Below are 17,368 nucleotides of genomic sequence, written 5' to 3'. Positions count from 1 at the left end.
ACAACGGTTCCTCAAAATAAGACCACATTTCCCATAAACACTGCTGTTTCCTGCCAAAAAGAGGACGTTTCGACTCGCCTGGTTTGTGTCGTCATCTATTTGTTCTCCTGTTCTCTTCACTGAAGAGAATTCATATAATGGCTTAAGACCCTTGAGACCAGTGAAGGGGAGGTTTGATGGATCCGTATTATTACTGCGCCAAGTTTGATATGCTGATGTTAAAATGCAGTACATAGCAACAAAATGACATGTTTGCTATTTAAAAGTTCTCTTGTTACACGTTGTTTAAAATCATGGAGGCTGAACTCACCTCAGATATCTTCTGGAACTGGCTGTTGGCTTGGCTGCATTTCTCTGCCGTCTCCAGCGCCACCTTGTAGTTGTCCACAAAGGCCTTGTACACGCCCAGCTGGCTGGCCTGGAGGAAAGCAGAAGCAAAGACGTTCAGGAAACAACAACGAGAAGGTGTGAGGCAAACTAAGACAACGATGATGGCATTTAGTCTTCTCTCATTTTATTCAAATTGTTAAATGAACTCCGGAGACTCGGGAAGTCAACACAAGTATGTCATTGCACTGATGGCAACTAAAATAAAATTCAGCAAGCCCTACTTTGCATTCACCTTAAATGATCACTTCCAATTCAATTTAAATTCATTGAGTCAACACATATAGTCTGATCACATTCCCATAAAGCCACTTCACTAGCAGCGCTTTGCAGTCCCTCCTGATTGAGTCCCTCTCCCTCTCTATCCTCTTCTCTTTCATTAACAGCCCCTCTCTCTGCAGCACTGTATGTGCATTGTAACACAAGCTGCAGACCAGCAGTGCATGAATATGCATCCTGCTACAGCTATGCTTGAATGCCTAGGCTGAAGAGCTGACTGCATCCTATTAAAGCAATGAGATTGGATTCAGCTGAATAGAGTGCATGAGTAAGACTTTTGTCCTTAAACTCCATGTCCTCTTATTTTCATTTCCTCTCCTTCCTCTTCCCTTCGGAGTGAGAAGTAGAAAGTTGGGCTCAAAAGCAAAGACGTGAGGGAAGTGTGCGGCCTCATGCGGCATTTGAAACATGTTATAGCAACAATCGATGGAGGGAAACATCAGGACACAAATATGTGATGTGACAAAACCGTCAAACCACGTAATGTGTGACACTGACTACAAATGAGTGAAACAAATGTCACCACGCGTGGATTGTCTATTTATAACTGGAGACTATTTTATGTCAAACCAAAACTGTGGATGGAAAAGAGAAACCACGGTGTGTCATAGCTGAATTTCCAAAGATGGAGATTTGGCAGCTTGGCTGGAAAGAACAAACCAAGCAGAATGACGTTATGAGATTTCATGAGTTCAGTATGAAAGCGGTGTCAGTCACAGTCCAGACAAAACGCCCACGCTTTAGAAAACAAAAATCACAGGTCAAAGTGGCAGGACAGAAAACAACAGGTCGTGTTTGAAAGTGAACGTGGGAAGTAGAACATGAAGAAACACAGGAGAGAGACTTTTCAGCTGGTAGAAGAGCCTACGGACTATTTAAACCCACATGGACACGTTTGCCAGCTTAGAGGTGCCTTTTTTTTTTTAAATTGCATGCAGCTTTGAGAGCAACACGAACCCTCAACTAAACACTGTAGTGAATGTTTTCAGAGCACTCGCCACTCTTTTAAAGCACACCAAGTGATCAGCTATAAGCAACAAAGATCAACAGCAGCAAAAGAACCATATGTAGTGAATGAAAACTTTAATATTATATGACATCAGTAACCAAACAATATGTCTTGTTCTTTTCCAAACAATGCCAAATACGAGCACACTGCTTGCAGACCTTTTTTCTTTATGTTTAAAAATCCCAACTCCACAATTAGATTGTCCATCAATATGTGCAACGTCCTCCGTTTTCTACAGTGGCCCACAGTTTCCTCTATCGCCAAGATAAAATCTTCCTTCTTCAGACAGTTGTGCACAGGTGTGTGCAGAGTACCATCAAGTCAGCCACAACACTCACACTAAAATGGTGCAACCACTTTTGAGGTTTTGCTAACACGTGACCACAAACCACATGGCATTAAGTTGGCTGCCATTTTGTGACAATCGTGGTGACACTGTAGAATCATGTGAATAAGGCACCAGCCACACAGGCCTAGAAATGGGTATTCCCCAACCAGTTGTGAGCACTTGCTAGAGGTCGATGTAGTCGCTGGGGAAATGACTGGTCTAAAGTCCTAAAGCCAACCAGCCAGTGACTCCCCCAGTCGACCACCTTTTTCTTAATTAAAGTGACTGCTTTGGTCACTGGGTTCATAGTTTGATTGGCCTTGTCCTCAAACACTGTCCAGCTACTCTCTGAGCTGCAATAAAACTGTGAAAAGTTTTGCAAACTGGAAGTAATAATAATAATAATAATAATAATAATGGATTGCATTTATAGAGCGCTTTTCGAGACCCTCAAAGCGCTTTACAATTCCACTATTCATTCACTCTCACATTCACACACTGGTGAAAGCAGGTACAGTTGTAGCCACAGATGCCCTGAGGGCAGACTGACAGAAGCGAGGCTGCCATATCGCGCCATCAGCCCCTCTGGCCATCACCAGTAGGCGGTAGGTGAAGTGTCTTGCCCAAGGACACAACGACCGACACTGTCCGAGCCGGGCTCGAACCAGCAACCTTTCGATTACAAGACGAACTGCCAACTCTTGAGCCACGATGGAGAAAGTTTTCCTCCAAAATAAAAGTTGCACCTTTTGAAACATGTTGGCTACGGTGCTGAGGCATTTCTTCACATTTCACTACTGCTCGGCTAGAAGTTAGCAAGTATTTGCAGACAGACATGAAAACCTAAAGGGAACTGCTTACAACCAAAGCAATTACTTGGAAGTTTTTGGTACGGCATCTTCTTTCTAACAGATTTCACCCATGGAGAGCAAATAACCTCCACAAAGCACTAACAACCAGTTGGGGAATAGACATTTTCCCCTAGAAATCAGTGTTTGTCTCATATTCAAACCTCATGTAAAAAATTCTAATTATCTAGCACTTGTATAAGTTTTGTCTACTTTCTTTAAGGTAGCCAACACTGTATTACCCTCTTCTTACTATTCTTTCCTAAACAAATTATAATAATGTCGAAATAAGTCTAAGGACAAGAAAAAAAAAAACCTATGAAGGTATACTTAATGCTAATAGTATGCTAATGCTACAACTCTACAAGATGATAGAGTGTTAGCATGCTAAAGTCTACTACTGACAATGGTAAAATGGTTATCTGCCTGATCTAAAGCTGTTCTAGTGTTTACCACGTTTGCCTTCATAGTTTTATTCTATTATTCCTGACCTCAAGAGACGTTCATCCATAATTCACAAAACCTTAGTTACATTCATAACTCTCAATTAGCATGCTAGCAACAGGCAGTATAAAACTTGCATGTAGCTTCCTGGTCAGAAGAATTAAGTAAATCCAAAATTATCTTAGACTTGTTTTCTATCTGAGGATATCGCATGGTGATATCTATGGTTGAAGAAGAAAAAAAGAAAGAAGAAAAAAAAAAAGATTTCTGGTCCCATAGAAATTTCTGGCTTGATATCTGTAAATTTTCTGGTGAATTTAAGGACTCAGTCACTCATTTTAAGTCATGCTGAAAGAAAGAAATACACCATCAAGTAATATTATAAGTAATAAATATGATAAATAACTCAAGTCTGAATTGAAAATCTTGGTCGTACCATGTTTTAAAATAGAAGAATACTTGTGGTATGAAAACGCACGCTCATTGGCTAACGAGTTATCAATCACACATCATTAGCATGTGGTTTCAGAGTTAAACTTGCACTTTGTTACACCCAGTTTTTTTTGCAGCCAAGAAAGTGATGGCAGAAACACTAACTTGAGGTTTTACAAATTGGGACTTTAAAAACATCAGGTGAAACCATGTTAGACAGGTACATCTTTGATATTGTCTGAGGTGTTAAACACGAGGGTGAACGCCCAACATAATGGGGAAACTAGCTTTGCTAGTATTTTTTCAGGTTTGCTCAAATTTCGATTAGGCTTAATTTAAATTCTCTAAAGCTATTACAACTGAGCCTGGCTGCAATATTTAATGCCTGTGCTGAATTTGAGTAAGCTTCAGTTGCTGTGAAAATAACCAGCTACTAAAATCCATCAGCAAATATATGATTAAAAACATTATTATGTGGCTGCACTATACATAGTTAATAGTGACTACTGTGTAAAAGATGGAGTTGTGGTACTGTTTTTATCAGCACCACATCCACAGTAAATTGAACCTCTCCTACTTTGTGCCTCTAGAGCGACTAGGACTATAATAATTCGCTCAGACAAATGCATCCCTTGCAGACACAGGCTATAGCTAAGCCTTTCTCTCATCTGAGAAAAGTGAAAAACAAACTTGGACCTGAAGCAGGTCTTTATCCCCGTCTCGGCCTGTTTTCTGTAACCCTGCCTGTCCTTGTTGCTCCAGTGGCACCCATACTGCTGACGAGGAGCAGCAGGGAGCAGACCAGCTAATTAAACTGCCATCTGCACTCTCACACAGCCACTCTGACTAATGTTTTGCTGAAACACGACATATTCATGTACGCACAAATACACACCACAGATGGGAGCTGATGACTACACTAATAGGTGCCGCTTAGCGCTGGCCGTCCACAGTGAGGAGGGGTCTGTTGAATAGAAGTACTTAAACTCATAGGAGTTTAAACAACTGTATCAAAACTGTGCTCATTTTCTCTCCTGTTAAATCTTTCACTAACACCAACATACTTCATCTCTGAATATTCATCATTTCCTCTTATTAAAGTGCTTCATCAAATGTTTTAATCATAAAGATAAACATCAAGCTGTTAATGAAATATTATTATTAATATCCAAGCTTTAAAAATGTCCTATACATGGGCGAAGTAAAAACTCTTAAAGTCTATTTAACATTTTCTTCATCACAAACAAACGCTGAGTTTCACACATCTGACTAAGTCATGGTGAATAACAGTTGCTTACATCAAAAAGTACCTGAAAACCAAAACTGAAAATGAGATCTACTCCCTAAAGAGCTGTGTTTTTAATTAGAATGACCTTACCAGGTTCCTCAAAATGACACCATGAAAACATAAGGAAAACGACGTTCTCACTTCTGTGGTGTGAAACCAAAGGGGCTGGTATGTGAACACATACATTCAACAGTGTGATAAACGCATATATATATACACTGATCAAGAACGTTAAAGGAACTCTTAAATCACACATCGGATCTTAATGAATTAACCTCTTTCTAGTAGATGCACCGATGGTATAAATTTAAAAATCCTAGGTGATTTTCTGAAAAGTTGACCTCTGACATTAAGATTAAGGTCACCGGGATTCAAACTTGACCAAGCTTTTTAGCAGCTGCATCCATGGTACCACTTTTAAAACCTTATGTCACATCTTTGTTTTCAATAGATTTTCAGAAAACTTGACCTCTGATGCTGATACGTAATGACTGATCGCAGTCTAAAATAAGGCCGTATTACAGTAACAGGACTAAAAAGAAGGCTCCAGTTAGAGCTGGGCGATATGAGATTTTTTCATATCACGATATGTTTTTTTCATTTCAGGCGATAACGATATCTATCACGATATAAGCCAAATAACTATATTTGTAAGATTTAAATGTGCCGTTGCTCACAAGTAAAATGTGAAATAATCAGCAGCTTGTTTTTATTTATTTATTATATTATTTATTTCCCATAATAAGTTCAACAGGGTAGATGTACTTAAGGAACATGAGACTTTTTCAGATAAATAAAGGCAAATATTGCAAACTACACAAAAGGCAGCCGCTAAAGCGTTTAAGTTTCAAAATAGAACAAACGAAACAGACTAAATTGTCAATTCCACTTAGAAACAAAATATTAATTCTAAAAATAAATCTTAGTTTGTTTTACAGAAGAACAGACAAAACTGACTAACTTTTGTCAATATCAAATAAACTGAGAACTAAAAGGAAATTCTCAATCTCTCCTTGTTGTATAGCTTAGCTTTTCAAACAGTTTTAACAGTTACTTTAGTCTGACAAAAGCCGAATGACGAATTAGCGCTTCCAGTCAGAGACTGAGGCTACGTCCACACGTACACGGGTATTTTTGAAAACGGAGATTTTCCGTTTTCGTTTTAAAAAATAATCCCGTCCACACATAAAGGCAGAAATGAAGGAAAACGCTGCTATGAACATGCCAAAGCAGCAGGTGGCGCTAGATTCCTAACCGTGCAGAAATGTTGGCCAATCAGAAGTCTAGAAGCCTCGGTGGGAAAAAGTAAACAAAGCTGGGGCATAGAAGCAGAACCGAGTCGTATGTGTGGAGGGACAGTAACTGTGTGTATATGTAAGCATTTAAACACTGCAGAGAGTAGAATTAACAGTATTGTAGAAATTCATTTCACCGAAACAATAACGTGGCGCACAGTGTGACGCATGCACCAGTTCATTGTATTTCCAGACTTGCTTTCGGCACAATTTACAGTGCACTACTCTGTTTTTTGTCAGACTTGAAATAGCCGAAATACCTTCACACTACGGAACTTCTATGGCTCTTCCGTTCGACAATCTCTCCGGCGTTGGAACCATTATCTGTTTTCTCTTCGGTCACGCTCGGTTGATTTTTCTAGTCGGCACACTCATTTCCTCCATTACCCGCTGGCTGCTTCCCAAACAAACACACATGCGGCTTGGCACTTGTGCTGTACGTTACAAGTCACGCGACGTGACGCTGCGGCTGTGATTGGTTCGGCTCTGTGCTACTTAATTTGGATTGGCTGATCTTTTTTTTTTTTTTTTTTTTTTTTTTAGAGGACAAGAGCGGCGAGGTCTATCGCGATAGCTTAATTTCTCTATCGAGTAAAAGTTATATCGCGATACATATCGTTATCGTTCTATCGCCCAGCTCTAGCTCCAGTATATACTTGGTTTTGTTGACTTCTTGTGTCCAAGGCTCCCAGCCTTAGAGCAAAGCCCTGTTGTTACCAGCAGCTAAAATAAACTTAAAGCTTTCTGCTCCCGCTTTTCTAAAGACAGTTGGTGCTCTCGCAGAGTTTCCAGTCAAGGAAAATTACAAACCACAGTGTTACCACCTGTCTGTACACTCACAATGAAGGATCGGTACAAACTGTGCAGGTGTATATTTCAATGACACCAGCCACTCCACAGCTTGTGTTCCCAAAACATTAAAACTGGTCCACCCAACTAAATAATTACTGACGGGTGCCTCAGCCTTTTCACACCTTATATACAGATTAATTTTATTCCACCAAGAAAACATTGTCCAGCATACGTACATACGCGGTGTTATGCGTCTCTTCAAATCACATTATCCACTGCAAATCTGACATTACACCGCTCTAACCAACTTAGTGACGAGCCGAGGCCTGGAAACCGTCTAATTCCACACACAGGCACATTTACATGCACGTTACAGTGCCGCTGTTCCATTATGTACTGAAAGCACCTGTTTAATCCACTGCAAGTATGACAGCGTGATAGTTCAGAAGCTGCAACTTTTCTGCTAATGTGCCCAGGCCACAGTCGCGGGGGCACGCGTCAGTCACTTACGCACACTGAGTCTAATTAAGACAAGTGATTCACAAAGTACAAACAGTGAGAAGCCTGACAATTCTCCGTTTAACAGCCATTTACATGTACCCTGCAAATGACGGAGAGCGAAATAAAAGATCCGCACACTGTCATTTGTGTCACCCACATCAGACTCACCAGCTTCTGGAACAAATGTCCCACGGTGACCTTCTCGTCCCACTGCTGGATGCTGGGTAGGAGGGCGTCGTAGAACTCTTTGTGGATCTCGAAGATGTCCTGGATTTTGTAGAAGATGGTCTCTACCTGCTGGATGGTCAGGACAGGCTGAGAGGTTGTGGCTGTTGCTTTCAGGGGTCGCATGGGCTGGAGAGACAGGAGACTCAGGTAATAAGGGGGGCTGCCAAAACTCTAGCCTAAATTAGTCATATATAAAGTATGAGATTGATGAACACAGAAAATGTGTTAAAATCATCCCTAACATCTGATCAGGCCAACAAAAAGGACCTATTAGGACCAGTGCCAGAAAGGGAACGTCTAAATGCGTCACTCTGTGATAAGTATGTAATCTGAGCCTCTTTTCATCTGGGTGAGTCTTCTCCTTTGTGTTGTTTGTACTCGGGCAGATTGCAGGCCAACTCAGTTAATCACAGTGATGTGTAGACTGGTCATGTTGGGCGTGCGTGGGGACGATGGCTCTGAATTACAGTGCAAACAGAAAGGCTTTTTACGTCAGCTCTCTAGGGCTAATCATGAGTCACCCTCCTACTGTATTAAAGCACATGAGACAGGTTGGATTATTTTTAAAAGCACCGACAGTCAATATGTCTGTCCTAGTCTATGTAAGACGGCAAAAGCAGTCGGCTGAAAATTCCTCATTAGATTTAACCAGAAAGTATTTGGAGACTAGTGGTCCTAAATTTCATCTCCTTGGTGGAAAATAATAGTCATCATATATCAAATCAGCTGGAGCAGCTGAGGTGATGTTTAAACATTTTTAATGAACCCATGTTTATATCAAGAAAATAGGAAAGAGAGACTCTCTTGTGATCTACTTCCCAGTAAGTGTAAATGAACCAACACAGTACAGGAAGATAATTACTTCCTAGACTGTTCCAAATTTATCACCATAATCATCCACATTGATTGGGATCGTCTTGTTACTTGGTTGTCTTACAAAAACAAACAAATAAATAAAATCATTACATTTACAAACTCTACCAAATATTCTTAGAGTAAAAAAAAGAAAAATCCAGTCAAGAAGTTCAGAATAATGTTATTGTTTCAAATACCCTGAAGACGTGGAATATGATTATGATACATTTCCAGATAAAGAAACATTTCTCTCAGAATGTGAAGAGCCAGTGTATGAAACCTGGCAGCAGGGGGGATCGGACCAGCTTATTAAACTGTCTGATGTTGAAAGAATCCAGTATTTTGAAACACCGGGTTTCCAGGGATGCAGCCAGAGAGTAAGGTGTGACTATTCTGTTTGGAGCAAGTGTATTATTCTGCTGAAAGACATGGGAAAAAAAGACATAAAAACAAACGGCCCCAGTGCCTGTTTTAGACCGCCTCTGAATGACTGAGGAAGTGGAGGAGGAGAGGAACAAACTTTTTATTGGTGGATCTGCGAGATGAGTCGTTGTGTTGTCACCAAGAGCTCAAAGGGAAGGAACTGAGAGCCTGACCAGATTTCAGCAAGTGTTAGTGCAATCATTTGTTCTTACTGACTAATTGAAGCGTGCGTGCGTGCGTGTGTGTGTGTGTGTGGAGGGGGGGAGGGTCTTGCCCTGGTGAATTTCCACAATAATTGTTGTGCGCATTTGTAGATCTTAATTTAGCATCTATCTGACTATATATTGGCCAAAGTAGAACATGCGGCCGGATCAGCAGGTTGTGAGACATAGCGACTTAGCATGAGGAAGTGTGGTTGGTTAGCGTTGCATTAAAGTGCAGCATCTGTGGTCCTGCTTTAAGTGTGGCCATCGACCACTAATAGTGTTCTGATAGTCTCACAGCTCACACCAATGCCTACAGCAGCAGCAGCACTCCAATGTTCACGTGGTTATATGAGCCTTGTTACATTGTTTCTGTTACTTGTCTGTCTTTGTCTGAGTGTCTCACCAGTAGCAGGGCCTCCAGCTGGTTAATGTAGATCTCCTCGCTGGCCAGGAATCCAGACAGCACCAGTCTCTTCATCTCCAGTCCTTTCTCGATGTCTCCCTGCAGGATAAAACAGACCTGGCTGTAATATGCTTTTATTCGCTTACATACACATATAGAACACATACATTCACCAAAAATCCTGTTATCGAGACTCGTTTCTGACTAACGGCACATGAAAGCACCCTGACTCTATTTCCTGCAATGGTGCCAGTGGAACAGTCACATCAGGTAAACACAAGATTGATACAAACAGTCGTAAGCATAAAAGAATGCGCAACCTATTAGAAATCTTATGAAAACATCTAAGTACCTCATTTCCTCTGTAAAACTATTTGTGATGACTCCAGGCAACTGTTGCATTTTGACGTCAACGTCGGGGAAGTCAACATCCTATTGATGTCTGAGAAACACAGACCAAGGCACACTCATAGTGTACTGTTTACATTTTGTGGGAACTCATAATTAGAGCAAAATTACCAGGTTTCAAAAGAGGGACTTCCAACATGATCACAGAAGACTTCATCTTTCTTCACATTATTCTCACTTTTGGCCGTTCCTTCGTCATAAAGGACTGCCCTGTTCCACATTTTATGATTTGGCCAGTGGGAATCGTATAGTTACTCCTGATACTAATGCAATACACAACAATGGCATAGTGATACAGTGACTCTGTGGTAGATGATACTTGCGTGACAATCAAAATGTCACAATATCTGTGTAGGTGAAGTAAAAATATTTGAAAAGGAATTATGGTTTTGTATACTGGACTGTGGAGTGCACAGGTGTATCAAACAGAAAAATGTTTCAAAGTTTCACTTTCGAATTGCTTTAATTCAGCAGCGTTCGCCAGTAATGATCGGAACACGTACTATGAGAAAGAAGGGGGGGGGTGTGTGTTCATGAGTTTCATATGGTTAGCCAGCAGCATAACAACAGCAGTGGTTTTAGTGACGCCAGACTCGCAAAAGTATGCGACAAGTTTGATTAGCGTATGGACATATGCTCTGTTTTGTATGTTAATTTCATATTCAGCCATCCATCCAGCAATTCTCTTCCACTAAGACAAATTAGGGTAGCCCATGCGGGGGGGCTGAAGCCTATCCCAGCTAACACAGGGCGAGAGGCAGGGTACACCCTGGACAGGTTGCCAGTCTGTCACTGGACTGTCACAGAGGCAGACAACTGTTCACACTCACACAGAATCATTCATTTAGAAGCAACAATTAAGATAAATCCATTCACTTTAAAAATATGTTTTTTAAAGATTTTTTCTTTACTTTTAAGTTATCTAAGGTATATTGCATTGTATCTTATCTTAATAACCTTTTAGTAGCATATCACCCCATTAGAGCACGTCGCTCTCGCACTGCAGGCTTACTTGTTGTTCCTAGAGTATTTAAAAGTAGAATGGGAGGGAGAGCCTTCAGTTTTCAGGCCCCTCTTCTGTGGAACCAGCTTCCAGTTTGGATTTTGGAGACAGACACTATCTCTACTTTCAAGATTAGGCTTAAAACTTTCCTTTTTGCTAAAGCATATAGTCAGGGCTGGATCAGGTGACCCTGAATCCTGCCTTAGTTACGATGCAATAGGTGTAGACTGCTGGGGGACTCCCATGATGCATTGAGTTTTTCCATTTCAGTCACCTTTCTCACTCAACATGTGTTAATAGACCTCTCTGCTGAATCACACTTGTTATTAATCTCTCGCTTTCTTCCACAGCATGTCCTTCATCCTGTCTTTCTTCTCTCACCCCAACAGGTCGCAGCAGATGGCCGCACCTCCATGAGCCTGGTTCTTCTGGAGGTTTCTTCCTGTTAAAAGGGAGTTTTTCCTTCCCACTGTCGCCAAAGTGCTTGCTCATAGAGGGGTCATATGATTGTTGGGTTTCTTCTCTGTATGTATTATTGTAGGGTCTACCTTACAATATAAAGCGCCTTGAGGCGACTGTTGTTGTAATTTGGCGCTATATAAATAAAATTGAATTGAATTGTGTTGCATACCTTATCAGTGTAGCTGGTTAGGTATACTGCTGTATTGACATTTTTCCCTTACTGAAGAGATAAATACCGATAAACTCCAGAAATTGGCATTTAAATACGACATGTGTGCCTTAAAGAAGGCCAAAGAACAGCTGTGAGAGCAGAGATTAATTATTAATTCCACCAAGTCCTTATAATGATATCAGCACTCCAGGACTGCCCAGATGAGGAAGGAGGCATGACCTCATCATTTAACCCAATCATGGCTGACATGCACATTCCAACACTGATGTTATCCCTAAGGTAGGAAATTATACTGCACATCAAGGTTCAGTATTTACCGTATGTGTTATAGTATATGCCGTTTACACGTGCTGCTTTATTACGAATGCTGAAGACTATAAAGATAACAAACACTTGCGATGTGATGACTGCAAAGGGCCTATTTTGAGGCCTGTCACACATTGGCAGTTTTTCCTCAGCTAACCGTGACAGTGTAAAGTAAATCAGTCCGAGAGGCAGGGATGATTTCTATTGATCATTTTCTGTTGGTTAAATAAACTGTCAGGGAAGTCCTTACTGACACTTACTTGCATTTACGTTAATATGAGAGATTAATGCAGCACGTGGCCAGAAATCTGTTTAGTTTAATCCTCTGAGCCTTTCTCTTTGCTCGTATTCTTTTAAAAGAACCTAAAGCTCAAAACTAAAGCCAGAAATGAGACACACTTGAAACTAGGAGAAAAATCTTTGATGTGATGTGAATTACTGCTGGTCAATATTTATTTTAAACACCGAGAGTGTCTCCAGTCACTGCGTTCTTATTAAAATGATATCTCAGAATAGCTGAGGTCTAAAATATGACATCATAACCTACAAAAGGTGTCCTGTCCTTTTGACTAACCAAAACGTTGCAGAAATATTCAGTTCATTTTTTTAAGTAACAAATAAGTGATAACTCAACGGAAAAAAAAAAAGGACAGGAAAAAGGAATATTTTCCCTCTGCTGTGTACAAAGAGCTACTGTGTGGCGAGAGGGCAAGACGAGGAATCCATGAGGTGATTTTTTTTTTCCCACAGCAACCTGCTCTGTGAGTCACAACTAGGCTTTTCACACAGACAAACACTGCGTGCTTTCCTGCGTTGCCCTTTGCCCTCTGATAAAAGAGCTGATATCTTGAATGGGCAGAGAAAGTTTAAAGTAGCTCTGCTTTTTATCAGTTCATCTGCAGGGAGGAGTACACACAGAGGCGCACAAACACAGAAGTTAGCATGAGAAACAGAAAGCGGCCGGCTTTAAAAAGCAGCAGCACCGTGCACAGACATGCGCTGCAGAGTCACTGCCTCATCGGGCCATGCTGACACACCAATGGCTGTCACTCTCACACTCTTACACACACACACACACACTTTTGCAGCACAGATGGCTCTGAGAAGAAGCACACGTCACGCCACCAATACACTGACTGGGATTTTCCATTTTGAAAGGCAGTATTGCAAAAGTGTGTACGCATGTGTATGTTCGTGTGTGTGTTTGTATGTGTGTCTGCGCGCGCTCTTTTTCCTCTGCATCCAGCTCCTCTCCAGCTCATGCCTCACCTTGAACTGCCTATGTGTCGTAGTGATGGGCTCCAGCTCCCCATCTCCATATTCAGACTCCTCCTCCTCCTCCTCCAGAACCCTGTCCAAATAGCACAGCACCTCCTCCTCTTCGTCCTCCATGGTTCTGTCTTTCCTTTCCTTTCTTTCACCTCCTTCTCTCCTCTTTTCTGCCTCCTATCTCCTTCTACGGGGCCTGCCTGGACACATCAGTGTTTTCCCTTTAGATCAAGTCGTCTGGACACCGAAAGACAGAAAGAGAGAGGACCCCGCCTACTCAACCCCACCCCCTTCCTCTGCTGGGCTTCCTGGTGTTTGTGTGTGCTCTATATATGTGTGTGTGTGTGTCTGTCTTTGTGTGTGTGTGGCCACTGTTCCACCTCAGTCGATGAGGTCTGCCCTCCCTCTACAGCCGCCCCTCCCCTCCCCACAAATGCTATCCAGCCACTTCCTTGATGGCTACAGTCTCTTTCTGTTAGGGCTACGCTGGGAAAGTCAGTCTTCTCTTGTCCCTTATTTCTTTCTTCCGTTCTCTTCGGGGCAAAAAGCCACTTCCTCATCACACAAACAGTCTCGCTCTCTCACTCTCATCAGCGCACGCTACAGGGTTGATTTCTCTCCCTTTCTTTCTGTCCATTGTCTCTTTATTGATCTGCTGAAAGCCTTGGACGTTGAGCCAGGGCCAGCTAATGTGCTGCAAGCGAGGCTGATTCCAATTACAGGTCACATAGATCGCTGGGCACACAGTTATAGCAGCTTCAAAGGCAAAGCACAGAAATGATACACTAAAAAAAGAAGGAAAAAAAACGTGTGCAGCAAGACAAAGACAGAAAATCAATAACTGTGGTTACTGGAAATAAAATGAAACCAAAAATATAAGTAATCTGCACGCAAACATCCAAGTTTAAGTTGCTGCATATTTATGAATGAATACAATTCACTTCCCATGCCCTTTCACCCCGTTCCTGACCTTGACTTGTCATTTTAGAGGAAGGGACACCCCCAACTGCTCTATGAACCTCCTCCTTAATGTATATTTGTATTTATTTCGAGGTCAAAGCACAATCTGTCCTGATCTTGTCTTCTGAAGGAAAAGTATGATTTTAGAGCGTAATACAAAAAAAAATAAAACAAAAAAAATATTTAAGTTCAGTATTTAACTTTAGTCGTGTTGAACACATGGAGCCGTCAGCCCTCTCACTTTAGCAGATGAAAGGTCTCTGCAAACTCAGCGGAAAGAGAACACGGCTGCACAGCGGTGTGTGATAAGAGCCACAAAATCTTTTAGCAGCAGCAGCATCACAAGTGACTTCTTAACAAGTAAGCTTTCACAGCAGCTCCTCAAATTCATTCAGGTGCTGAAAAGTGTGAATACACAGATGTGAAATAAAAAATGTTTTAAAGATGGCTGCAGACACTCCTGACCTCCACTGTGCATATAAACAATGATTTCAATTTGGATTCATCACTCAAAACGACCTGTTGTTATTGATTTGTTCTTGCGTAATGTGGCATAAATTAAACCATCCTTAATTTCCCTTCCTTAACAACAGCTTGTCGACATCCTCCATTACTTCTGATGAGGCTTCAATAAACAGTAGATGGATCAACTGAAGGACTGCATTCATCTCTCAGGTCCTGTGTCAGGCCTTTGCCACTGCTTGATTTTTTCCTGTTTCTTAAGAACATGACTTTCAGTTACTGTTCCTCTCCTACAAATATGGTTTTAGGTCTGCCACGTCTTCTTTGTTCCGCCGCTTGTCAAGTTTCCTCAATTTTATTTTAGGGACACTGCAAACTATGCTGCCTTTGCCAATTTCACAGATTCAACTAAAGAAATGGGAACAATTGATGTGTTTCTGCCACAGGCTATTAAGTAAAGATACAATTTAAACCTGGCTCTTTGTCACTACTAACTCATTCGGTGAATAAGTGTTGTATTTATGCTTGAATGATTCACAAGTTAAAAAAACCCGTCAAGAAGCAAGCAATGGAGAAAAACATAAGGAAACAAGGATTGCTCAAGAATTTTGCACATCACCATAGAAAAACGAATTAAGTCCTCTGATTATTATTATTATTATTATTAATAATAATAATAATAAGCTGATCATAACTCATCACTGAAAAGCTACTTTATACAAAACTTTAACATACAACTGTACACAGAAAACAGCTGAGCTTGTCTACGCTGAGTAATCTCATCCTAGCAGAGACGATGATCAGGGAAGAACTAAAAAGAAAACAACAGTATCTTACTGAGGATCCTCTGTGGCTGAAATCATTAATGTACCAGCACTATGAACAATTCATTTCCTATTTCTTATATTTTAAACACTCAAACCATTTTTCTGTTCTTATCCCAGCTAGCCACTAGATGGAGACACATCTTCATTTACATGAGCTGCCCTAGCTCAGAGTCACTCACAATTAATACAGCTGAATAATTCATCAATCAGCTCCATTGAAGCCTAACAAGACCACTGTTTATTTACAATACTGTGTTCATGCATGGATAGTGCAGTGATATTGCTTGGATCGAATGTAAGACAGAGCAGGCAGACTTCAAAGGGGACGGTAAAGCGAGTGGAAGGTCGAGACAATCCGGCTGTGGTAATTTATACATTAATACAGAAAGAATATACGATCATTTGTGTTCTGTATGAATTTAAAAACAACATATTGATCTAAAGATGTAAAGCAATGCTGTTGTCATTGAGTATTTTGTTTTTCAGTGGATAAAAAGGCTGCTGACATGTGAATGAAATCCTACCAGCTTTTTTTTTTCTCTGTGTCTGTGAGAAGGTCAGTTCAGGTCAGGGTCAACTCGGCTCCCGCTGAGCCTCCGTGGGCTACGCCCCTTCACACAGTCACATTCTTTTAAGTGGGCACCGAGTGACAGTCATCCAAACACACATAGCCAGGAGGCATAAAAGGGGGGGGGAGTGTGACGGGACTACAAGCCCTGAAACATGACGATGAACACATTCAGAAAATATTCTGAATTCTGAAAGCATCAGGAGAGCGTTCACATCAGCTGTTCTGAGCGATTTGTCAGACTTAAGTGTGAAAATCCACTGAAAACACCAAGTGTTTCATATTTCCAGCAGCAGATAATTTGGAAAAAAAAAAAACACAGGAAAGACTGTCAGCTACAGCATTCCTGTTCCAAATTATACACTGTAGGTAAACAGGAAAAATTTTCAACAGATTGCTTAGACTTCCCTCACCCCCACCACCTCCGCCAGCTCAGTCGGGGGGGGGGAGAGACACTGAGAATTTCTAAGCCAGCCAAGAGACACAATCTCACCAGTGAGTCCTTTGTCTTGGCCAGGGCCTCCTCTTTCCTAGGTGAGGTATGCACAGAATACCTCGCCTAGGAGGAGTCTAGAACAGCGGTCCCCAACCGTTTTTGCGCCACGGACCGGTTTATGCCCGACATTATTCTCACGGACCGGCCTTTAATGTGTCGCGGATAAATACAACAAAATAAAACTAGTACCGGTACCGAAAAAAATAAGATTTATTCATAACGCACGTGAAAAGACCCAGGAAAACCGAGTTAACGATAAAAACGATAACAAAATAACGCTGAAAACCGATAAAAACCCTGAAAACTATACATTTCACACCTGAGCCTCAACTCTCACGGCCCGGTACCAAACGACTCACGGACCGGTACCGGTCCAAGGCCCGGGGGTTGGGGACCGCTGGTCTAGAAGGCTTCCTAGATGCCCGACCTGCCTCAACTGGGAAACAGGAATCTCATTTCTGCTGCTTGTATCCAAGACCTCATTCTTTCAGTCACTACTTAGAGATCATGACCACAGGCGAGGGCAGGAACGTAGATTGACCAGTAAATCGACAGCTTCACTTTCATGCTCAGCTCCGTCTTTACCACAGCAGACTGGTACAGTGACCACATCGCAGTGGACACCAGCCCAATCCATCAGTCAATCTCATGTTCCACTCTCCCCTTACTCATGAACAAAACCCCAAGATACTTAAACTCCTCCACCTGGGACAGTAA

At 41.5% G+C, this 17,368-nt stretch overlaps 1 protein-coding gene across 3 annotated transcripts in view; it reads right to left on the bottom strand.

The window, feature by feature from the left end:
• Positions 1-17,368, bottom strand: part of abr (ABR activator of RhoGEF and GTPase) — a 119,201-nt gene that overhangs the window by 55,593 nt on the left and 46,240 nt on the right. For all 3 annotated transcript variants that reach the window (XM_085288598.1, XM_085288600.1, XM_085288599.1), the window contains exons 3-5: positions 9,719-9,817; positions 7,772-7,957; positions 311-418 (exon numbers count right to left, since the gene is read on the bottom strand). In XM_085288598.1, the coding sequence (XP_085144724.1) occupies positions 311-418; positions 7,772-7,957; positions 9,719-9,817 (393 nt within the window). The remainder of the gene's footprint in view (positions 1-310; positions 419-7,771; positions 7,958-9,718; positions 9,818-17,368) is intronic.

The sequence above is a fragment of the Mchenga conophoros genome, linkage group LG10 (assembly GCF_057382185.1).
Source record: "Mchenga conophoros isolate Kocher_MC1m ecotype Shallow Benthic linkage group LG10, M_conophoros_male_GT1.1, whole genome shotgun sequence".
In the NCBI taxonomy this organism is placed as follows: Eukaryota; Metazoa; Chordata; class Actinopteri; order Cichliformes; family Cichlidae; genus Mchenga; species Mchenga conophoros.
Note: the sequence above shows the minus strand (reverse complement) of the source record. Positions and strands in the feature narration are given on the sequence as shown.